The 25,230-nt window shown below is 45.9% G+C and overlaps 2 protein-coding genes across 5 annotated transcripts in view; both read right to left on the bottom strand.

Annotated features, from left to right (window-relative positions):
* The window catches only part of znf1035 (zinc finger protein 1035), a 30,594-nt gene extending 16,821 nt beyond the window's left edge, over window positions 1-13,773 (bottom strand). For all 4 annotated transcript variants that reach the window (XR_013964406.1, XR_013964407.1, XR_013964408.1 and 1 more), the window contains exons 1-3: window positions 13,453-13,773; window positions 9,986-10,053; window positions 8,459-8,515 (exon numbers count right to left, since the gene is read on the bottom strand). The gene's annotated coding sequence lies outside the window, so the exon portion shown is untranslated. The remainder of the gene's footprint in view (window positions 1-8,458; window positions 8,516-9,985; window positions 10,054-13,452) is intronic.
* Window positions 13,774-22,054: 8,281 nt separating this feature from the next.
* On the bottom strand, window positions 22,055-25,230 carry LOC308318304 (uncharacterized protein; the record flags this gene model as incomplete). The annotated part of the gene is made up of 1 exon (XM_080767801.1): window positions 22,055-25,230. One exon carries the CDS (start codon window positions 25,228-25,230, stop codon window positions 22,477-22,479), a length of 2,754 nt encoding a protein of 917 aa, XP_080623927.1. The 3' UTR covers window positions 22,055-22,476.

The raw sequence follows: 25,230 nt of genomic DNA, 5'->3' as shown, positions 1-25,230 counted from the left end.
AGCAACGGAAAAACACCTTATTTCACTGGTAGTGGACGGAGAGAGAGAGAGGACTTTTGTCCAACCACGGGGCGGGACTTAAGACAAAAGGCTGAATTCTTGACAGAGGGTGAATTCTCTGCACGCTGGATTGAGTTTCTTTCCACCGAGGTCTACGCCACTCCCCTAATAACGGGAATACAGTAGTACACCACTCCCATAATAATGGATATACAGTACGCCACTCCACTGATAATGGGTCTACAGTAACTCCTCTACCTCCGTCTGCATTCAGGGCAAAGTGCAAAAGCTGAACCCACTCCTTTTTTAATCACAAAGAGGCGTAGCCTTGAGGGCAATAATCTCTCTGTGTCGAGTTTCAACCAGCTCATTGGTCAAGAGCCGAGTATAGTATGGCCAAATATGGTTGTACTGAAGCATGACTCAGCTGGGGCGACTGTGGCTCAGGAGGTAGAGCAGGTCGTCCAATGAGCCATGGGTCGGCGGTTCGAATACCGGCTCTTCCTCCTCCTGTCTACATGTCGAAGTGTCCTTGGGCAAGACACTGAACCCCTGATTGCTCCCGTCCGGATGTGCTGGTTGGTGCCTTGCATGGCTTCCGCCGCAATCCGTGTATGAATGTGTGTGTGAACGGGTGAATGTAATGCACAATCTATGTAAAGCTCCTTGGATAAAGGCGCTATATAACCCATTCTGACCGGGCACCCATTTTGGTGTTAGCATCATGTTATGCTTTACCTATTGAAAAATAGCAGATCTACAAGCTCATATCGCGCCACCGAGTGGCGCGATACGAGCTTGTAGGTCTGCTATTTTTGAAAATTCGAAGAACGACTGACATTTTTAGAATCTGATCTCAGGTCAGAATGGGTTCATCAGACCAGTGTGTGTCCAGTGGAAACCTCGTATGAATCTGATCTCAGGTCAGAATGGGATAAATGTACCCTTTACTAGTAAACGGGAGGAACAGATGGTTGCAGTTCCCGTTGCATTTCTCAGGGGAAACGGTAGATGGTTGCATTTTCTATAGTCGATTACATTCACCCATTCACAAACCACCGGCAGCAAGAGGAAACCACGCACCAAGGCACCAACCAATCTCGCCGCTAGTTCAGTTGTCTTGCTCGAGGACACTTTGACACTAAAGCCCTGACCAACACCAAAGGGTCACCATGCAACTCCTTGGGTCCAAACGGTTGCAAGGAGTTAACGCTTAAAAAAACGTCTTGACCCTTTGGTGTGGTTTTGGGGCCGTTGAATTCCATGCGTTGAATCACTAGGGACGACGCGCGTCAAGATATATGACCCACCGCAGGGACAACGCTAAAACCGCCTCGACCCTTTGGTGTGGTTTAGGGCTTAACACAGATGGAACCAGGGTCCGACTTAGACCCTTCTGAATCCCATTCCCAAGCCGGCCTCCTCCTGAGACGCTGATGCCCCAGTATAGCCTGGGCTAATAAGCCAGACTCAAATCACACTGTCGTGTCGTGTGGTATTTGAGTCTGGAGATGCTGTGTATGGATCTTGTTTCCCGGGGGGGCGGGTTCGAACATTTTATCTTTGACGCAATTGGTCCGAGCTACTGTCAGTCAAAGGTCTCAAGCATTGAACGTCACTGTACCAAAGCCCGCCCATATTGCATACCGTGTCCCGATTGGCCACACCAGTTCTCTGGTGTAGGAAATGGGCGTATACAATTGAGCCTCTCCAGACCGTAATCCGCCGGCAGGCAATCTTTTTTTTGCCAACGGCTGATTCGGTCTGGCTTATTAGCCAGGCTAGCCCCAGTAAACCACAGGATGTCAAAATTATTTGTTCTATTCCGAGTTTTTACAGATTGTGTCTTCTTTCCAATGGCTTCAACTTCCACGTCCCATGCCTTCCAACACCACCTAGGACGGTCTCATTACAGCTTTAGGAGTTGCCTGGTTTTGACAACATTTCAAGGAAACATCAAGCGGTTCCTTGGTTCCCACAAAGACGTGTAACGAGGCCACGAAGCCTTCATCTGCTCATGATTGTAATGGTTCATTTAAAATCAACTTCCATAGCTATAGCTTTAGCTTCTTCCAAATACAGTGAAAAACAACAAAACTAAAACAACGGCTCCACATAATCTTTCAAAAACGTTTAGAAGTATATTTAAGAGAGTGAATTCCAGCACCATACATTGTGAAGCACTAAGGGCCGATTCATACTCCTATTTTAGAGCCGAATAAAAGTGGGTTCGGCGCTGTAGAGCCTACAATGTGACGTCATTTGAGGTTCGGGGGGGGGGGGCGGGTACCGTCCTAAAGTCGTCTCTTCGGTGCTACTGAAAATTTCTGACGAGCCGAAATCATTTCGGCACTACAGCGCCGAAACAGCGGTAAAATAGGAGTATGAATCGGCCCCTAGGCAGAATGACATCGTCAATTCATAGGCTCTCTTTAGGTTTTAAAATGTCTCAGCAGACCTTGCTTGCCTGCGCTTTTTTCTCTGCAAACTGTATTCAATCCAAACAGTCGGTCAACAAACCACAATCATCACATCAACCACAGCCGTATGGCAGCACTACTCCCACTCGTATGCCAGTTCTCATGGATCTCTCACCCAGGTGGTTATTCCTCTTCGGAAAACAAAACGCCTGTGGTCTCCGAGACTACGTGACGTCGACCATGATGTTTTTAACCCATTCTGACCTGAGATCAGATTCATACGAGGTTTCCACTGCGGACACACACTGGTCTGATGAACCCATTCTGACCTGAGATCAGATTCTAAAAATGTCAGTCGTTCTTCGATTTTTTCAAAAATAGCAGACCTACGAGCTCGTAGCGCGCCACTCGGTGGCGCGCTATGAGCTTGTAGATCTGCTATTTTTCAATAGCTAAAGCATAACATGATGCTAACAACAAAAATGGGTTCCCGTTCTGAATGGGTTAAGATACAATTGTTAACCAAAGGGGTTTCGCCAGTGCTGCTGGACAAACCCATGTTGACGGTAAAAATATGTAAATGCTACCAAGCCGAAACAGGAGTTGCACAGGGCTCACTCTGAAACTAGAAACAGGAGCCAAGGTCAGACCCGGTCAGACCCGTAGGAGCGTGCATGACTGTGGGGATGGAATCGTTAGAATTGGACATGGTGGCGAGGTGTTCGGGGAAGCGATGACCTCTTCCTTCAGGAAAGGATTCCATATAAGCCTTCTGGCTTCTTACTTTCCTTGCATTGTATTTTTGTTTCTTTGATATGTTATTGTCTATTTTTTTTGTACTATATGCTAAATAAATAAACCTAAAACCAAAACCTAAACCTAAGACAATGATCTATGAATTATGCAGAAACCCAGTGGTCAGTCGCAGTACCATTATTATTATTATTTTTTTAAATGAACCCTTCTCTGACAACTGACAACTGACATGCTTATTATTAGGGTCAGGGTCCGGAACTGGAGGAATCAGAGGAACCGGATCCAACATTGAGGAACCACAAAATCATCACATTTTGGAACAGTTTCCGAGACAGTTTATTTTTTTATTTTTCCAGGGAACAGGAATCTAAAGGATCCCCAACTCTACTTGGTCACATCGGCCACACCAAACCAAACCACCTTTACAATGTGATGCTACTCTCAGTTGGACCCCATGCAGTCGGTGTGCATCATTCATGACATGATCTAACCTGCTACAGAGAGCTTGGCTCACTCCCACTTAGACGAGAATGGCAGCATTGTAAAAGGTCACTCCCTTTTTGCCACACCTCAAGAAATCTCTTTAACAAAAAAAAACACACCCGTGTGAACTGAGTGGTGCAACTCCCCTCTCTACTCTCTACTCCCTCCTCCTCTCTCTCTCATTAGCAGGCAACAGTGCAGCACTAATACTATCTCTCTCTCTCTGTTTCTGGCACAACAGCGCCCCTACTGGTACTGATAGTCATTCTGGTGCTCATACATAGACGGACACATACATAGGTGAACACGGACATTTGCTGTTCCTTGGAGTGGTTGCACCACTCAAGAAAAAAGGGAAAAAAAGCCAATTGTTCACAAGATCACAACATGTCAACAATGAGCAAACACTGAGCTTGTTGTAGATCTAATTTTCATCGAATGCTCGGCCAACACCATGAAGCTCTTCACGAAGCAGCAGATGAGCTGCAGAGTGAGAATGCAGGTGGACTCCTGCATTGCTTCATGTGGATCAGCAGAAGCATGGGGACCTGCCTGCAGGCGCTCCGAGCCTCTCTGGGGAGGAGGAGAAGTGACTAGGACAGGCTACGTGTTGCCGTCACCAGACATGGTTGTGATGTTAGCTTGGCTTGCGGGTGCAGTACTTAGTTTAGACAGTATTTGGTTTGGACTAGTCATTGGTTAGACCAGTCATTAGTCCTATACAACTACAACCTGGGGTGCGCACGCTTTTCCGACAGATCCGAAGATCCGAAGCGGGGGGACATGCGATGCGATGCGGAAAAGCGATGGTCCGACATGCGCTGCTCCCGTGCTTGCGGTTAGGGTTAGGTTAGGATTGAGGTTTCGGATCAAAAGTATGTCGGAACTAAAGCCTGCAGCACCCCTAAAACCTATCTCAAACCCTCACCCTAAACCTAACCTCCCACGGGGCAGCACACCTAAACCTAACCTTAACCCATGTCTAACCAATGACTAGTCTAAACTAAGTATGCACCCCAGGCTTGCTGCTGCTTGTCCGTTCCAACTTCACTTCCTCTCCACCTGTAACTCATTTCTTATTTTGTTACCCTGGCCGCGCTGCAAAAACGGACAGATCTACAGGCTCTCAACGCGTAGCGAACGGCACTGCAAAAACAGACAGGACGACGCGACGCCTTGAGAGCTTGTAGATCTGGCTTTTTTTTTACTAGCCATTTACTCACTTTACTTTTATGACACGAGTATATCGTCCATCAGCGATTTTTGGACAAACGATGGGCGGTTGAAAAAGAATTGGCATATCGCCCAGCCTTATTGGCAAGTACACTTTTCACAGTCAGTTGCACTTCTCCGTGCAAAAACGCAGGTCTCATTGAAAGTGAACTATAGGCGCATTGTATCGCTCCATAGCCATGAATATGACGATAGGTTCACACTCGTTATTGTATATTCTTGAGGGCCTCCTACATTCAGCCATTAGTGTAGATTTCCGTCTGACACAAACATTAAATTCCAATCGACAATGAATGTGTCTGAGCAAATAGACAACACGTTCCATCATGATGTTGTACGATGATGAGAGCGCCCCTCACTTCACACTTTGAGGGGCACGAGCCCCTCCTATACACCTGAGATCAGATTAAAAAAATGTCTTCTACATCCTGACAGTTTTCTGAAAAAGCCATGTTTCTATATTGCTCTATTGACCAAGATATTATCCGCATAGTAAACCAACTATAGCACCCATCAGAACATCACCCATCAGAACAACACCCATCAGAACAAGGTGACAAGAAGATTAGGAGGAGACCAGCAGCACTATGGGATGCCTCACACACCTCCGACGGATCCAGAGTGATCCAATAAGAACGTCTGGACTTCAGCCACCAAGACTGTTCACACGTCTACCGGTTCTGCCGTTTTGCATTCCGTGATGAACTGCCTTCCGGTTGTGCCTGCACCGACAGGACAGGATCCGCTCCTTCCCACTTACTTATATCAGCTATAATGGTGTACTGTATTTATACAGTATTTATAGCTATACATTCACACAGACATTCATACACAGACGACAGAGGAGGAAACCGGGGTGCATAGTTGCATACTTAGTTTAGACTAGTCATTGGTTAGACATGGGTTAAGGTTAGGTTTAGGTGTGCTGCCCCGTGGGAGGTTAGGTTTAGGGTGAGGGTTTGAGATTAGGTTCTAGTTGTAGGACTAATGACTGGTCTAACCAGTGACTATAGTCCGAACCAAATACTGTCTAAACTAAGTACTGCACCCACTAGTGCTGCCAACGAATATTCTATATCCGAATATAGATTTGAATCAACAAAAAAAAATTTATAACCGAATATATAAAATGAAGGTTCGAATTAAAAATAATAATAAAAAATATTTATTTATTTATTATTATTATTAGTTTTCGGTGCCATGGGTAAGCGTTGTGACTTGTGAGCTTGTAGATTCGTTATATTTGCCACACAGCGGAGCGCAGCTAGCCAGCTAACGTCGGCAGCAGACCCACAGTCCACAGATAATAATAATTATGCAGCTGGCAATGCAGTGTTCTGTTCTGTGAATTAATACTGCCTCCGTGCCTCGTTTTGATAAGGCTGTGTGGTAGGATTGCTCATTTAAGAAAAATGTTTTACTGGAGAAGGGAGAATGTATGCGTTCCGTTCCATCTCAGTTTTCAGCAACACCAATGCGTGGAGAGAGAGAGTTGCGCCAGCAATGCGATCTTAAATGTTATGTCTCAGGTTGTATTGGTGTAAATATAATTATTAAAAAATCCGATTGGCTCGAATTGAAATCCGAAATCCGAATGGCTCGAATTGTTCGAATCCACGTGGGTTTTTAAAACGAATATCCGAATCCAATTTTTGGACAATTACGGCAGCCCTAGCACCCACATGGCACCAACCAGCACATCGGGAGCAATTAGGGGTTCCGTGTCTTGCTCAAGGACACTTCGTAACACTAACTCTGGGTGGGGGAGCCCACACTGATCGAACTGGGAACCTCACACTTCCTATCCGGCCACTCTACCGCTGAGGGGGGAGAAAAACGTGAGTCAGGTAGGACGGACGTGTGAATTACGTCAGACTTTGGCGTTATATAAAACTTGTCATGTCAGCAGCGTGCCTTAGTTCCTGCTGACTCTAGCAGATAACCAAAAGCCCAGGTGACTAAAATGTGACTAAAAGTATAAACTATTCAAGAGACTAAAACTAAAATAGATTTGCAGCCAAAGACAACACCGCTCCTTTTGGTGTTTTAAGCATCGTTATACTTTAGCCATTGAAATAATAGCAGATCTACAAGCTCATAGTGTGGCACCGAGTGCCGCGCTACGAGCTTGTAGGTCTGCTATTTTAGAAAAAAACGTGAAAATGTGGCGCACATCTTTGAATATAGGCCTATATTCTTTCACAGCCAAAGTTTTTAACTCAAATCTTTGCTTCTGGGTGGTCCCTGGAACAACATATTTTCAGATGGGGGTCGGCGGCCAATTACATATAATCTTGGGGGTCCCTGATATGAAAAGGTTTTTTTTTTATATTTTTTTTTATCCCACGATTTTGTAACCCATTTTCACCCCTGTGTCAATCATCTAATGTGATCCTGGGCTCTACACACCCTCCACCAACCTAGTCCCCATATATGGGGGACAAGAGGAGACCAACCTAGTCCCCATATATGGGGGACAAGGGGAGAGCAACGGACTTGAACTCATGCTTCCTTCATGCCTGAGTGTCCAAGTTGCTCCTTTACACCTGACAGGGGGGAGTTTCCCTGGTTGGACGTAGCGTGTGGAAGGAACACGTTAGTCCATCCAGTTCCTTTCCCCTCCATCAGGCGCCCCGGCTGGCCAGGGGACACGGGGAGAACATGCAAACTCCACACAGAAAGGCCCTTTCGCCAACCCCGCCTCGGATATGGGCACTGATGACGCGGAGGAGGAAACACGCCGCCAGCACCCACAGCGTCACGAGCGGGAATCGAACCCAGGACCTTCTAGCTGTGAGGCGACAGCACTACCAACTGTGCCACCGTGCCCGACATGAAAATGTTTTAGAAGACATTTGTAGAATCGTTCACAGGTCAAAATGGGTTCAATTGCTGGCATTCAAAGCAACCAAAGGTATGGCTCCCCAATATCTTGCAAGTATGATTGAACCCTACAAACCCTCCCGCGCACTCAGATCAGCCAACGCAGGGAAGCTGGAAGTACCCTCACTAAAAACACCGGGACAACACTCCACACGTCCCAAACTCTTCTCCCTTCTGGCTCCAAAACTGTGGAATGCACTTCCCATTGCAGTCAGAACTGCAGCATCACTCCCTATATTCCGCCTTAGTCTGAAAACCCACCTTTTCAGACTCCATCATGGCCCATAGCACTAACCCTACCCCCTTAGATAGCATTTCTGTAGACTTAGATAGCATTTGATACAGACTTATAGCATGCCATGTAGACAGCACTATAATTGCATTGTATGTAGTCATAGCACGTCATAGTACATAATGTATAGCATAGTATAGTAAAATGTGTATAGTTTCATTATATAGATATTCCACTGTTACTTTCTTAGTTTACGCATGTTTCATGATAAATGCTTTTCATGTGATGTACTCCCATTCTTTTTTGTTCTTGCTTAATGTAAGTCGCTCTGGATTTAAGAGTGTCTGCTAAATGCCTAAATTGTAAATTGTAAATTTGTAATTGTGACAGCCCTAATTAACAACCACAGCAAAACCAAATAAGATGGAGGACAAACACAACCCACTCGTACCTTTGTGTCTTCAGTCCAGATGGTTGAATGTCTTCGTCCGTCCCCTCCTCTGCCAGCCTGCAGAGACAATGGCCCAATTTCACATTACAATTCATTCATTCTGACCCGAGATCAGATTCTAAAAATGTCTTTTTTGTTTTCTGAAAAAGCTATGTTTCTATGTCAGTGGTTCTTCGATTTTTCAAAAATAGCAGACCTACAAGCTCGTAGCGCGCCACTCGGTGGCGCGCTATGAGCTTGTAGATCTGCTATTTTTCAATAGCTAAAGCATAACATAATGCTAACACCAAAAGGGGTTCCCGCCCAAAATGGGTTAATTCATTCATTTATTAAAAAAAACCTCCATAATATACCAAATAAGGTCTCACGGCAGGTAACGGTTGCATCTCTAACACGCTGTGAGCTTGTAGATCGGCTATTTTTGGTACAACATCGGGGTCATACCTATGTTCCCTCAGCCCTATGTTCCCTCAGAAGGAGCATTGGTCCGAGGTGCGCTGGGGGTCGGGAGAGGGTGGGTGGTTAGGTTTAGGTGTCTGCCCCGGGGGAGGTTAGGGTTAGGGTGAGGGTTTGAGGTAGGTTGTCGATCGGACCGTCGGCATATTGACGCGGACCCGAGGGAACATAGTGCTGAGGGAACATAGGTACGGTCCCGTTACATCAGGGCTGCCCAAAAGGTAGATGGTGATCAACCAGTAATCACAAAGGCTGTGCAGGTAGACCACATGACATGACATGTAATGTTAAATGGTGTATTTATATAGCGCCTTTATCCAAGGCGCTTTACATAGATTGTGCATTACATTCACCCATGCATTCATACACCGATGGCAGCGGAAACTGCAATCAGGGGTTCAGTGTCTTGCTCAAGGACACTTCGACACTAACTCTGGGGGAGCCCACTAGGGTTCGAACTGGCAACCTTGTACGGTTACCATCCGGCCACTCTACCGCTGAACCACCGCCGCCGCCCCCAGTGTAAAACACTTGTAGTAAAGGTGACTTGATTGATTGACATAAAAAAAGGGTCTGTCAGCTGAAACCCTCAATGCAGTACTTTGTGTTCAAGTATTGTATCACAAACGTTTATTACAAGGTTATAAAGAAAACCCTAGATTTCCCATTTCAATGTGTTTGTCTTATAGCCCCCTGAGGTACATTGTTTATTGTTTAACTATTTTCAGCAATTTTTTTTTTTTTGTAAGTAAGTAGATCTTGTTGAGTTTGTCATTTTGAAAGTTAACTCTAAAGTTAAAAAAAGGTGTGGCTGGGCTACATTATAATTTAATTCCTCACGGTCATGGGATCAATACAAGTCTTAACTTATCCAAATGTTGGGCAAACGCCTGTTAACAATTCAGTCCACATCCATTCATCAATTTAATTCACGACCCAATCATAACTGCCTATTGTGAAAAGTCATGCATAATAAGACAAGTACAACACACACACACACACACACACACACACACACACACACACACACACACACACACACACACACACACACAAATAATAATGTTTTACCTTATTGTCAACAAGCTTTCGCTTTAATCCAAACTTTGATATGTTGAATGACTGTCAATCCTGTCAGCCTGCAAGAGACAATGGACAAAATGCATTTTTACTAAAGAGCACAGCTATTACAGTCAATTACATTAATATTATATAAATGAATGAAGAGCACAGCTATGAAGTCAATTACATTTGTCAATACACCAGAAGAACGATGTTTTAACAACAGTCGTAGCCAAAGGAAACTCCAATAAAGAACACTTTTAACCATTATTTTATACTTTAGCTGTTGAAAAATAGCAGATATACAAGCTCATAGCGTGCCACTAAGTGCCGCGCTATGATCTTGTATATCTGCTATTTTTGAAAAATCGTAAAAACGTGGGCAAATCTTAAATATATATATTCTTTCACAGCCAACGTTTTTAACTCAAACTTTGCTTCTGGGGGGGTCCCTGGCTTTGCCTAAAAACAATGTGGTGAAGCAGGTTTTTGCTTCTACAGGCCGACAGCGTGGAACAAACTCCCACTGTACCTTCGACAGGCAGCCTCTGTGGACATTTTTAAAGCACAGCTCAAGACCCACTTCTACACTCTTGCTTTTAATTGATCTTTTAATTGTTTTGTTATTCATGTCCTCACTGTATTGCATTACTGCTATTATTTTTTTTATGCTTTTCTTTTCTTTCTTTCTCCATTGCTCTGTAAAGCACTTTGAGCTGCATTTCATGTCATGAAAGTTTTATTATTATTATTAGAACTTAAAATACACTCAGGTTTCACTTTTAGCAGGTTTAACCTATAGGGGTTAACTTCACCTGCCCCAGCAGCTGCAGCGGCCAATGGTTTATTTACAAATGCTAAAACCTGTGTTCTTAACGTTAGGCGCAAAGAGGAAAAGGAAAGAAAAGGTACTATGTTTACCCAGGGTAACTGGACTAAGGAAAGGAAAGGTACTATGTTTACCCAGGGTAACTGGACTAAAGCTGTCCAGTTATAGTGATTCCTCTTGTGTTAGTCAAATGTTAGTCAGCACATATTTTGCAAAAGCAGGAAGTTTTCACTTGAAACTTAGCAGTTTTCATTTTGTTAGCACTTTCTTACACTTTGAACTTGATATTGATCTACTATCTATATAAAATGGAACTATAGCATGTTATTTCATTTTAGACAGATGCCAGGTTCGTTTCTTGTTCACCTGGCATCCTATACGTTGAATAGTTCCGATGAGGATTTAGTTTTGGATACGATACTCTTTAGACCACCATTTCCCCCAAATGTGGGCCACAGACTAATATGAATGGGTCATAACTCCAGTAAAAAATCACATTATGTGCGCACACACACACACACACACACACACAGTTGCAAAGTGGTTCCTAACGCTTTAAAAAAAACAAATCTAGGAAATGCCACAAATAAAAATAGTCAATCTACAAGCTCGCAGTGCGTTGTGAACTTGTGATGTGCCACTTTCACTAGCTCGGGTACGAAGCCAAATGTCTAATGTCCCTTTGATGATCCTATAGTTTACTGAGACGCTACACTGTCTCTCTGCATTCTATGATCCTATAGTTTACTGTCTCTCTGCATTCTATGATCCTATAGTTTACTGTCTCTCTGCATTCTATGATCCTATAGTTTACTGTCTCTCTGCATTCTATGATCCTATAGTTTACTGTACGCTACACTGTCTCTCTGCATTCTATGATCCTATAGTTTACTGTCTCTCTGCATTCTATGATCCTATAGTTTACTGTCTCTCTGCATTCTATGATCCTATAGTTTACTGTCTCTCTGCATTCTATGATCCTATAGTTTACTGAGACACTACACTGTCTCTCTGCATTCTATGATCCTATAGTTTACTGAGAGACTACACTGTCTCTCTGCATTCTATGATCCTATAGTTTACTGTCTCTCTGCATTCTATGATCCTATAGTTTACTGAGACACTACACTGTCTCTCTGCATTCTATGATCCTATAGTTTACTGAGACACTACACTGTCTCTCTGCATTCTATGATCCTATAGTTTACTGTCTCTCTGCATTCTATGATCCTATAGTTTACTGTCTCTCTGCATTCTATGATCCTATAGTTTACTGTCTCTCTGCATTCTATGATCCTATAGTTTACTGTCTCTCTGCATTCTATGATCCTATAGTTTACTGTCTCTCTGCATTCTATGATCCTATAGTTTACTGTCTCTCTGCATTCTGTGATCCTATAGTTTACTGTCTCTCTGCATTCTATGATCCTATAGTTTACTGTCTCTCTGCATTCTATGATCCTATAGTTTACTGAGACACTACACTGTCTCTCTGCATTCTATGATCCTATAGTTTACTGTCTCTCTGCATTCTATGATCCTATAGTTTACTGAGACACTACACTGTTTCTGCATTGTGTTGTTCACCTTGTTTACTATAATTCGCTCTGGATAAATGCCTAAAATGTAAACAGTAATAAATGAAACATCCGTCTGTAACTATGTCGTTGACAGAATGCTGTTGTCCAAACCATGTCTCTCCAGGAAAGGTCTCAATAAAAGGTTAAATCAATCCTTGTGAATTAAATAAACTTTGATCTCCTCCTCTCAAAAAGCCATTTTACTTTCACGACACCCAAACCACTACACAACACTGATATGATATTACTCATTTATTATATTAGTATAAGTCTTAGTTGTACCTCGTGTGATTAATTAAACATTAGGCTACAACAAAAAGTGTTCACTCTCATCTTGTCATGATGCAAAACGATGTATGCCTTCCCTCTATTTTATGACAGTTATTTATTTAAATGTCTACTATTCATTGTTTTATCCATTTCTAATAAGAGTACTTTAGTATTATCCTAATGGTTTAAATGACAATCACACACGACACGAAGCAAGTGAGAAAACAGTCAGTTAGGAGAAGAAAAGAAAATACCGATATAATAAACATATAAACCATCACACCTCGCCTGTTAACACTTAATAAAGACACATTGTGTATCGCATGTAAAACAAATGAATAAAACACGAGAAACCAATGAAACAACTCCATATTAGTTTCACTGTCAACTGAATTTAAACACACACATTAATCCCATGCACAACAACAATGACATCTGTAACTAATGCTTTGCTCGTTAGCCAGCCTATAGCTACCGTTAGCCAGAAGGTTGTTGGTCTCAAAAGGGACAACAATAATAATACTAGTAGTAATGCATAACGGGTAATCCCGGTGCTATCAGACAACGGTTCCGCCGTTAGATGGTACACCGCCACCAGCACCACAGCGCGCTAATCTGACACGATGTGGCGCGTTTTGCTGCCGATTGTGGACACAATTTAACAGTGTCTAGTACTAGCTAGCATGTAGCTACATGTGTATAAGTAGGCTAGCATGTAGCTTGGCTAGCCAGCTAGCACAACTACTAATGGCTCCGGCTAGTGGCTACACAGTATATAGATACCCTCCTCTTCTTACCAGATAAAAGATTGTTCCTTCCGTGGTTGGTTCCTTGCGTGGTTTAATTGTGTTGTATTGTATCCGTTACTATGTATGGCTTACCAGCCAAACGTGTTGTTCTTATTTAATATGTTCCTCTCTTTCAAAATAAAAGGGAAAACAAAAGGTCTCTGAATTCTTTTGGAGGATTTTTTCTTTTCTTGTTTTTTTTCTTTCTATTTCTTTACCAACCAACGTGCCCCGTACTAATTCCGTCTGCGCGTTAGTGTTACACAACTGCGCCGATATAACCAATAACAAGGTAGCTAGGACGTCGGCTCGGCAGAACCCGCCCCTCCTCCTCCTTCCACGACGTTCTATGGCTGTCAGTCAGTCAACAAACAAAAACACGCAACGCGACGCAGCACGGCAGCTTTCTCATGGCCACCGGATCCTGGTCTGGACTCACTGGACTGGAGCAAGCATCATCCGGGGAGCCAGCCAAGGAGGCAGTCTCTGGTCTGGTGCCCTGGTGGCGGCCTGTGGCTACTGCAGGACGACTGCTGCTGCCGGCAGGTCGGGTGCAATGGCTGCCGGAGAAGAAAGGAGAGCCTCAGTCAGTCAGTCAGTCCCTGCAGTCAGTGTCAGTCAGCCAGGTCGCTCTGTCTCTGTAACATCTCATTTTAATGGATATTTGAGGGGGTGCTGGGGTTGGTAACTAAGGTATGAGATAAGTCTGTTCACTGCAGCCCCGCTCTTGTTGTGACAGTGCTGCGCACGTACGTGGACACCAAAGTGGTTGTAAAGGGTTAATGTTCTGGCTGCCTGCGTGCCTGCTGCTGATCCACCATTTTGGGAGCAACAAGACCATGGAGGAAGCAAGAAGCACGCGGCAGATACAAGATGGTGCCCTTTTTTTCTCCACTGCTCTGATGTGCTGCCTGATAGGGACGCTGCGGTTCTGCTGAATGCTGCACCAATTTCAAAGGGAAAAGAATATGGTACATTCAAAATATCATTCAAAATATCACATAAAGTATATCATTACTTTGTTCGAAGGGCTGGGGGAAAAGGACTTAGTTCGTTGCTCAACTTTTTACTGAATTGTATTCCTTAATGCATTTGATGCATTTGGTAAACTCAGCTCAAGGCTATTTGTGCGATAGGTCCTTTGATGTTGGAACACGAGAGAAGTTTTTAATCAAGTTCAAAAAAGTTTTTAATCGAAATTCATATTGATTTTCTTTTCTCCAGACTTCACTTTGTGATCCACAAACAGAAAGAGAGCAGCTGTGGGGAAAGCGTCAATGATTCAGTGGTTAGACACTGCCCCCCTCATGAGGGTCGAGGGCTCTACAAGTCAACAATGCAAACAAACTTGATTTGTCGACTCCTTCTGTTCCGAGCATGGGTGGAGGAGCTGGGGGCTGTTCGGTTGGTATTGAGCACTACTGGTTCTCAAAACCTTTTCATTTCAAGGACCCCCACCGAACCAAATGGTTCCCCCTCATACAATTGGTTCCCCCTCATACACTCTCAAGAGTTGCAAAACCCGTAAGGGTCCCATTTGGAACCCTGAGGGTCCCCGAACCCCACTTTGAGAACCACTGGCGCAGACAAGTGGTTCAGGCCAGGCCAGATTGGGCAAAATGCAACGTAATGCAGGACGGACCGACCCATTGTGCACGTCGAGTGAACACACGTGCAGAAGTGTGCATACTTCCACAGCCAGCACTGCCTTTGCTTTTTCCTACATACTGTATCAGTCTCTGCTGTAACTACGGGTGCCTTTGAGCTGGTAGAGGAAAAAGCACTTTGACCTCCACTGTGAACTCAGTGAACTTTGACAATTTGCAGGTGACAAGGTGTGGCAGAGTAGCCCTGCCTGAAGCCCAAAAGCTACTGTTCTCAAGGGGGAGGGATTTCCTTTGAGGGGGGGGGGGGGGGGGGGGAGGGTTAGTTAGAACCTTTCGGATGTTAAATTGGTACAGTGACCCGGATTGGTTTTCAAGAGCATTCATTTCTCACTGACTTAGTGATAGATGTGGTTTGGCTTCTTCTCACGCAAATCTCGAATGTTACTAAGGCAGCAGTGTGCATTGTTCTTGCACTGGCGACTCCTGCTGGTTGGTGGAGGGAGGGAGGTGCCTGGTCAAGATTCAAGATTGCTTTATTTGTCATTCTTTACAACTGTAACAGCAGAAAAAATGAAACTGCGATGTGCCGAGTGCACAATGAGGGAAACTCTGTGTACATCAGAGGAAGAGACGGTTGACACCTCCCCCTGCCCAGCTGAGCACAGGGTTGGCAGCGACCACCCAACCCCACCCACTGCAGAAATTGGAGAGGAAACTAGGAAAGAATACCCACAAAAAGAGCAATTTGCACCCTTTGGTTGCCAACGCACAGGAAACAGGAAACGGTAGTTATCGTTATTCTTTCAACGGGAGTCTGAAAGAAAGTTCCTGGCCGCCACTGCAGTGGAGACTGGGATTCGAACCCTCAAACGGTGCATCAGGCACCCCAACGACCAATAGGCTGTGTTCGTGGATGAGCAGCCAATCAGGGAGGGTGATCTGAGGCAGGCGTGGCTTGGTGGGTAGGAGCGTGATCTGGGACGGGGGGCGTGGCTTGGTGGGTAGGAGGGGGTGATCTGGGGTGGGGGCGTGGCTTGGTGGGTAGGGTGATTTGAGGTGGGCGTGGCTTGGTGGGTAGGAGGGTGATCTGGGGTTGGGGGGCGTGGCTTGGTGGGTAGGAGAAGCCGCATGGCGATCAGGTCACCGGTTCTCCTCCCTGTCTGCCGATTCTTGTCAAGTGTCCTTGAGCAAGACACTTAACCCTTCACAGCTTTCCGCTGAGCGCCCATCATGACCATCTGAGCAGCCATCAGCTGGGTGAAGCTGAAACCTTTCCCTCAATGGTCATCCCATCCCAAGAAATGCGTTATCCCAGCGAAACTGCTGTCAGGTGGGGGGAAAACAGTGGCTGGAGATGTCTCACGTATCGGAGGAGACTTGGTTGTCCACCTACATCCTACCCAAGACCAACCAGGAGGGGTCAGCAGAGAGGGATAGTGATTACACTGGGTATCAAAAAGAAAAAGAATGCCAGCATGCATGTACACTGGAAGCCCTCAGCATTGAATTCATTAAAAGATAAAGGTTTAATCTTTCTCAAGATAAACTGGGAATTGGGAAATGTCATAATGACACATTTGGAGAAAAGGAAAAAACAAAACATGAAGAAAATTTTAAAAAAGGACAATTTAGATTGGTTATTGTGGTCTGACATGATCATATGTACAGGTGGAATGTCGGGGGGTGGGTGGGGGGTGGGGATGGGATGTACTTGAGCACAGCTAAATTCCTGTGTAACTGACATACCTAAAATTGCCCATGTGTGTAAAGGCCTTTATTGCACTCAAAGCAGCAGTGACTTTCTGAAGAGACATGTTACAGCTCTTAAGGATCTCTCTCTCTCTCTCTTTCCTTCCCAACGTGGTCGAGACAGATGGCCACCCACCCAAGAGCCTAGACTTTCTTCTTTAGTTTTCCTCTTACCTCCGTCTCCTTAATGCTTGCTCATGGGTCTCTCCGCTCTACAATACACAGGTAAATGTCCTGAGACCTAAATTGAAGGTACAGTTGAATTAAACAGCAGTTGAGGCACAGTGACAGGTGGATGATCCCAAAGGTTGCCGGTTCGAATCCACATACTTTTAGGAAAATCCGGGCTATGGGTGCAATTCAAGACCCTTCTGTCACACCCTAATTTTCCACTGAGATGCTCAATCGAGGAAAATTACCAATTGTTCCAACAGATCTGGGCAGAGATTAGTAAACACTAGTCAGCTCCCGGGTGCCAAGCTTGAAATACTCCAAGCGTCCACTTGAAACAGTGGCGATGTGGTTGAATCGCGCAGAACAGGTCGGGAGACCGATTCACAAGGTGAATTGCCGCTTCGTGGTCGTCACCTGTAGTTGGTCAAATGTCATACGTGGAGTAGGAGAATGGGGCTGAAAGCATTCTTCACCGGAAGAAGTAATCACTTTGTTGTGCAAAACTGGAGGCGACCCGTCGATGCAGTTGGAATTAAATCACTGTCAGTCTTTGTGGGTGTGGTCAGTTGACACGGTCTGTTTTGTCCTTAATGCTACCTTATGCAAACATTCATAAAACATTCATAACAAAGGTGTTCCGATATATCGTGCAGAGAGGTTATGTTTCCACTAGATCAGGACGGTAGGACAGTGCATAGAGGGCAGAGAACATTTGATGCAGGCCACACCTAGCTTGGGTTTCATTTAACCCTTTGTCTACCCTCCCATGTCGAATCATCAGAATGAATGATCCTTCAATCACAAGATCAGAACTTCTTGACAGTACCCGAATAGTGACATCACATGTCATTGCACGCTTGTTAGCCTAGCATACGAGCTAGCATACGTTAGCATAAGGGATAAGTCGCCTGACCTCTATGCAGTTAGGGTTGGGGGTAAAAATCTTTAGTCTTTAGTGGCTAAGAGAGTTCAGGTTGTGATTGGACCGGACATTTGATTTACATACTGTACAATCTGTTGTTCACTTATGTTGACAAACGGGGCACAGGGTAGTGTAGCTATAAGGACTTCTCGTTCTTAACCAGAGCTAAGGGTAGCGTAGATGTGGCTGAGGCTCAATCTTGAAAGGTTGTTTGGTATGGTTGATTCAAAGTTTAGTTAAGTTTAGACTCTAAACTAAACTTTAGAGTATGGACCTGGAAAGGGTGTTTGAGAGAATGATGTCAGCATTGACTGAAGTCAGGTTCCATCTAGCCACGACCGGGCAACTATCTCTCCACTAGCATAGCAGCTAGCTGAAGGTGGTTTCATCATTCCTCATGGAAGGTAAATGGGTTGTTACTGACGCATCATTAGTTAAAACGTTCACACAGGATAACAGTGAATGGTTGTGGTTCAACACATTGAACCATTTGAAGGCTGAAGATGGCTTCATCAGCATTTTACAAAAGAACCAAATCAGCTACAAGAGTAGAAAGTTGAACGTAGAAGCACTGGTCTTTTTGGATTGCAGTTGTAAAGTGGGTGAGATTATTTGAGGTTTAGGTTGGCTTTGATTCAAGCAGACAAGAATATAGGCAATAAACACCACCATTGCATTAGGATTAGATCATTTGGGAGTTGGGATCAACATGTAACTGTCTGTATCACCCAGACACATTTGCATTGTAAATTACTTCAAGGTAAAATACCAAGATAGCCAATCCTATATACTTCACCACAATTGGAATGAAGACCTACTTTTGGAGATGCCCACCTGTAAAATGGTAAATGGTGCATTTATATAGCGCCTTGCTTTGTCATAGATTGTGCATCAATTCACCCATTCATACACTGATGGCGGCGGAAACCATGCAAGGCACCAACCAGCACATCAGGAGCAATTTGGGGTTCAGTGTCTTGCTCAAGGACACTTCGACACAAACTCCGTGTTCGAACTGGCAACCTTTGCGGTTACTATCCAGCCACTCTACCGCTGATCCACCGCCGCCACATGTCACATGGATACAGGAAATCACTCGAATTTGGTACTCTTGTCAGGTTGAACCTGGTTGAGGCCACTTCCAACTTTCATAAAGCCTTTTGCATCTACCACTCAGCGCTGAAGTCACCAGAGATTCCGCCATCTTGCTGCTGGAAACTCTACAAGATTGGTTTGCACACTAAGACCACAATCCATGCCTTTCTTAGGAGACATACACCAAGAGTTGAGTTACAGCAGTTGATAGCATTGCACAACTAACTGCAAACAAAATGAATGAGCAAATGAGCTTTACTGGCATGAGAAAACAAAACGTTTACATTGCCTCTGATTGGCCTACCGAAGTCGAAGTCCTTCCGTGAAGCTTTCGCTATGCAGCCGCAAAAGCTTGCTTCTCCGTTTCTGTCTCATCGGAATGAAGCAGAAATGACCCAAAATAAATCTTCAAAGATGATCTTTAAAGGTGGATGACCCATGCATCCTTAAGAGTGTGCCTAATTGCACATCATAGCTTTGACTGACAGGGATCATATAAGCCACAATTAGTCCAGCTGTGTTCGGCTAGGGAATGGGATGTCCTGTCTGATAGAACCACAGCATAGTATAAACCAATGGGGAGATCCGAGATAGATGTCTTACAGTAGTGGGTCCTGATTGAAGCCAAAGAGACGAATCCCATTAAGTCCCATAGTAACCTAAGTGCTTCCACCATTTTGGAGTGGTGACTTAACTTTCGGTTGCTTTAAAAAAGTCAGGGTGCATGTAGATGCGCCATCTAGTGGTGATCAAAACAATATATATACTGAGTTATAGAATTTCTATGTTGAAGCACAGCACATGATAAACCATGCACCAACTTTAGGAAGAATGTTTTGCCTGTAAAAAGCATGACTGTGATGACTAGTGTGCCTGCTGCTCACTATCATCAAACTGACGATAGGAGGAGTGAACTAGATCCAACACAGACCATCTAACATGCATCCTGGCCAGGCTAAAGGAGTGTACGTTAGTCAGATATATTGTAAAAAATATTGTTTATGCATTCTGAATAAATACATTTAAAAAACCGCTTTCTTCTTACAACCCAAACGTTAAACTAAACACTACCCCATTCATTATGCTGTTGTCTTTCCTTTTACCGGTCCCATTTGTTTTGTGAAAGGCGGCACAGGGACTTCAAAGCAACATAAAGGGCATATCCATCACAATCAAAAAATTGGTCTTACACAGTTTTCATTCTGGAAAAAGTGGCATTTTCTGTGAAAGGTATTTTGCCCAATAACTATCAATATAAACTGCATTTGTGTTGTGTCTTGTTATCAATGTGGTCAAACCCATCACCCTTGTCCACTTCCAGAGGTAGTTATTTAAGTGTGATCAGTGCTTCTGTGTGGTGGATGCATTTAAGAGGAAAGGGAGAACCAGTCTAAAAGGAGAAAGTCAAACATGAAAGGTTACTTAGCTGTGGTCCATAGTAGTTAAAAGGACTTCTCCTCGACACTATGCGGCTTTCGGGCCTCTGCGCACGCATCACACACAGGCTGCACAGCCCGTCAACTTCAGGAAGAAAAGATAAAAAAAGTACACTTTCGCTACTCACCAATACAAAGGCTGTTTTGTGGAGATGGGAACATCTGGGAACACTCTGAGAGTCCCACCTCATGTCTAAAATAATACCTTTTGGCCAACATGTAAAATCATCCACCGGGCGGAGACACTCCTCCTGGTTGCCAAATAGCACTACAGTCGACAGGCCCATAGCATAGCACTGAGGAGAAGTCCTTCTAAACGCTTTATATGGACCAAAACTAAAGGCCACTGAACCAGAAACCACCAGAACCGCCTCCGTAACTCCCATTTCTCATTTTGCAGCGGCTGTGGCTCAGGAGGTAGAGCAGGTCGTCCAGTGATCCCTGGGTCCCCGGTTTGAATCCTGACTCCTCCTCCTGTCCACATGTCGAAGTGTCCTTGGGCAAGACACTGAACCCTACATTGCCTCCAATGAGTCGGTCGGTGTGTGAGCTGAGCTCGCCACCATTGGTGTGTGAATGTGGGAAGTGAGGACGCTGGTCGCCGCTTCACCTCCCAATGTATGTATGAATGAATTAATTATTATTACGAATTATTTTTTATAATTGTGAATTATTATACTGGTTTCTATTGGGTCAGACAATGTTCTTGTAGTAAGTCTGAGTTCCGCCAACAGAGTCTTGGGTCAAAGCAACAGACCAGGATGTAACTCTCAGCTGCGGCGCCTCTGGCTTCACTAGGCGCTCAAACTAACAAACACAAACAGGCAGCGTTTGTGGGTGGCTATGAATGTAGGCGGAAGGGAAGGGGGTGGAGTTTGTGGGTGTGTAGGTACTGGTATGCACGCACGCACGCACGCTGGACAAGTGTATCGGCGAAATACACACACACACACAGGAACACTTACAGTTTTGAGTTGATGTGGGTTTTGACATAATAATAATAATAATGATCTTGGAAATATTAGAATTCTTTCCCCCTTACACACAAGATCGGTATCGGCCGACCGTGAGAAAAATAATCTCGTCTGTCCATCCATAATCAATACTACACTTACACAGGCCCCCCAGTAGCCTACCTCCCTCAGGTCAACAGCGACGAGATGCCATACATTATGCAGTCGTTTGTCAATAAGCAATCCCTCTTCGTAGAATATTAACAAACCTAGTGGTAGGCTACGAACTAACGGGAAGAGACTTGAGAGTACTGTGAAAGTGTTACTTGAGGCATTTATGGTTTACGTTTAAGGGACAGTGGAGAGACAGGTGGTGGCATTCAGCAGCAAAGACATTTAACCCAGGATGTTGTGCTACTTTCCCATTGAATTGGTACCGGTTCATCTCAACTACCTCTCTAGGGGGCGCTAGGGGTCATTGGGGGCCCCACCTGGCTGTGACATAATACTCATATAACTGAAAAGTATAAAAACAGGACATTGGCTTTCTATGTACAGTCAACATCGTGCCAAAAAACGTCAGTAGTGGAAAGTCGAGACGACTGCAATGCCAGGAACGATATTCATTTTGTTTCAGTTTTAATGGGAAATCACTCAAATCTACTGAATGGCATCGTCATTTAATGGCTGATAAAAGGATAACCCACTGGGAAGAATAAAAACAATTCAAGTCACATGATGTAAATGTATGCAAGAAGATGCAACAATAAGATCAATGGTTACATAAGTAGAGACATTATTTTTTTCAAGCAAGACAACTATTTAGAACTGTCTTTGTGTCACTGAAGTTAAACCAAAACATTACCTGGTGGAGGAACAGCCGGTTTGATTGGTGCTTTTCTCAAAACAAACTTGAACGAACATTTAATTCTACAAATCTCAAAAGGTTCTGTGTGTGTTCTCCCAGGCAGCACTTAACGATTGGTCCCAATCGGATTCGCACGATCAAAGAAAGATCATCTACAGCAATTTGTTCCACCATTGTTTACAAATGTAAAGAAAGAAATCCACCCACCCACAAAGCAACATGATCTTTTTTACCCACAGTTCTCAGCACCACCGTGAGTACTCTGGTGCTCAAGAAACGACTCCGAGCTAGAGAACGTCCGTGTGCATTCAGTGCATTTGTAGTGGGCATCCGCTGCGTTTCCTTCAACACCATCAGTATTGGTAGTAGTAACATTGTTACTTTCCGTCCTCTCCAAGTTGTCCTTTTCTAGGCCAGTGTCCTCCTGCCTGGCCTCGGCTGTGTCCTCCTGCCTGGCCTCGGCTGTGTCCTCCTGCCTGGCCCCAGCTGTGTCCTCCTGCCTGGCCCCAGCTGTGTCCTCCTGCCTGGCCCCGGCTGTGTCCTCCTGCCTGGCCCCGGCTGTGTCCTTCTGCCTGGGGCCGGCTGTGTCCTCCTGCCTGGGGCCGGCTGTGTCCTCCTGCCTGGCCCCAGCTGTGTCATCCTGCCTGGCCCCGGCTGTGTCCTCCTGCCTGGCCCCGGCAGTGTCCTCCTGCCTGGCCCCGGCAGTGTCCTCCTGCCTGGCCCCGGCAGTGTCCGACGCTTGTCCCATATCCGTGTCATCCGTGTTCGGGTGGTGGTTCTTCAGGTGTTCCAGCAGACCAGAGGAAGTCTTTAAGTGAGCTGGACATTTGGGGCACTTGTGTGAATTTGCAAACTTCAAGTGATACTGCAGGTGCCTTTGGTAGACACTCTGAAGCCCAAACTTCTTCCCGCACTCTTGGCACTCGTAGGACACCCTGGCCCCGGCTGTGTCCTCCTGCCTGGGGCCGGCTGTGACCTCCTGCCTGGCCCCGGCTGTGTCCTCCTGCCTGGGGCCGGCTGGGGTGTCCTCCTGCCTGGGGCCAGCTGTGTCCTCCTGCCTGGTCCCGGCTGTGTCCTCCTGCCTGGGGCCGGCTGTGTCCTCCTGCCTGGCCCCGGCTGTGTCCTCCTGCATGGCCCCAGCTGTGTCCTCCTGCCTGGGGCCGGCTGTGTCCTCCTGCCTGGCCCCGGCTGTGTCCTCCTGCCTGGGGCCGGCTGTGTCCTCCTGCCTGGCCCCGGCTGTGTCCGACGCTTGTCCCATGTCCGTGTCACCCGTGTTCGGGTGGTGGTTCTTCAGGTGTTCCAGCAGACCAGAGGAAGTCTTGAAGTGAGCTGGACATTTGGGGCACTTGTGTGAATTTTCGAGCTTCGTGTGATACCGCAGGTGCCTTCGGTAGACACTCTGCAGCCCAAACGTCTTCCCGCACTCTTTGCACTCGTAGGGCAACCTGGCCTTCGGCGCCGGCTTCCCCCGTCTCTGCCGCTTTCGCTTTTCTCCGTGCTCGAAGACGGGCCGGTTGTTGCCGTCCTGACCCTGCGAGTCGCCATCGGGTACGACACTTCCTTGAGGGGGCAACTGTTTCAGCAGCCACGGTTTCTTCTCCAACTCAGACTTGTGATTCATGGCCATGTGCCTTCTGACGGCACAGCGCTCGGAAAAGGCTTTACGGCACACCACACAGGTGTGCATGGTCCCTTTGTGGTATCTCATGTGTCGAGACAAGCTGCTGGAATGGTTAAACACACGAGGGCACTGTTTGCAAGCGTACAGTTTCCCCCCAGGAGAACTCCTTCGTTTTTTCCTCCTGCCTATCATCGGCGTTTTGTTGACCCTTCGCTTAACCGGCGTCTGTGACTCTTGATTCAACGTGTCCATTTCTTCCTGGGTCTGATGCGTGAGATGGTGGTCTTTCAGAGCGCTTAACCTTTGAAAGTGATCCCCGCATAATCCGCACCTGTATGCCGTGGCGGACTCTTCGCGATCCGCCGGATCGCCGGGACCTTTAACGGCACCACTGTCGGAGCCCTTCACGTCAACCGACGGGCCATTGCTGCTCGGGCCATTGCGGTTCTTGTCGTGCAATAATGTCTCTTCTGGCTTCTTCTTCCTAGAGGTCAGATCATTTCCTGACGCCAGGTGGTGCCTGCCCGGTTCGTTTCCTCTGCAGTGGTATTGCGCGTGTATCTGGAAATCCGACATCCAGAAGAAACTCAACTCGCACTTCTTACAGGGATACATTTTCCCCAGCACTTTCTCCTGATTGACCTGAGGTCTGCCCTGAGCGGACAGCCCCTTGAGAGACTGGTGATTCTCTCTGTCGTGAGCGTCCAGCGCGTCCGCTCTCAGGAACCGCTTGCCGCACTGTCCGCAGCAGAGAAAGCGCTTGCGTGCGTGGTCTTGCAGGTGCTTCTTCAGGTCCTCTCTGCTGCCAAAGACAGTACAGCACAGCGTGCACTTGTAGCCGCGGTCCGTGTTTCGATATTGCTGGTGGTGATTTAAACCTCGTCGGCTACCGAACGATTTATTACATACCTCGCAGCGGTAGTGGCCCTGGTGGTCTTTATTCAGAGTCAAGTTAGCGTATGTTGGCTTCGGCTTCGAGGCATCTCTCGGAGGCGATGATGATCGCGACGGGACAGCTGGAGACGCTGGCATGGCAGACGGGGGGACCTGCGTCGGCAAAGCCGGCGGTAACGCGGGCTTGCCAGGGGCGTGCGGTGGCGGCTCAAATCCACCTACGATCGTCAGCATTCCGTTTTCGTGTAGCACATATTCTCTGGGTACTTCAAATCCATTGGACGAACCGTCTAACGGAAAAGACTCCAGCGGTCCGTGGCTGGCCATGTGTTTGAGCATGTTGGGGAAATGGCAGAAGCCCTCACCGCACTCTGTGCAGATGAAGGCCAGATCCCCTTCGGGAGGCAGCGAGACAGCATTATCCGTCGACTTCTTTTTCTCCATTGCTGCCGACAGCATTAATGGCAT

This window comes from Protomyctophum bolini, assembly GCF_963924005.1.
Source record: "Protomyctophum bolini genome assembly, chromosome: 7".
Taxonomy (NCBI): Eukaryota; Metazoa; Chordata; class Actinopteri; order Myctophiformes; family Myctophidae; genus Protomyctophum; species Protomyctophum bolini.
Note: the sequence above shows the minus strand (reverse complement) of the source record. Positions and strands in the feature narration are given on the sequence as shown.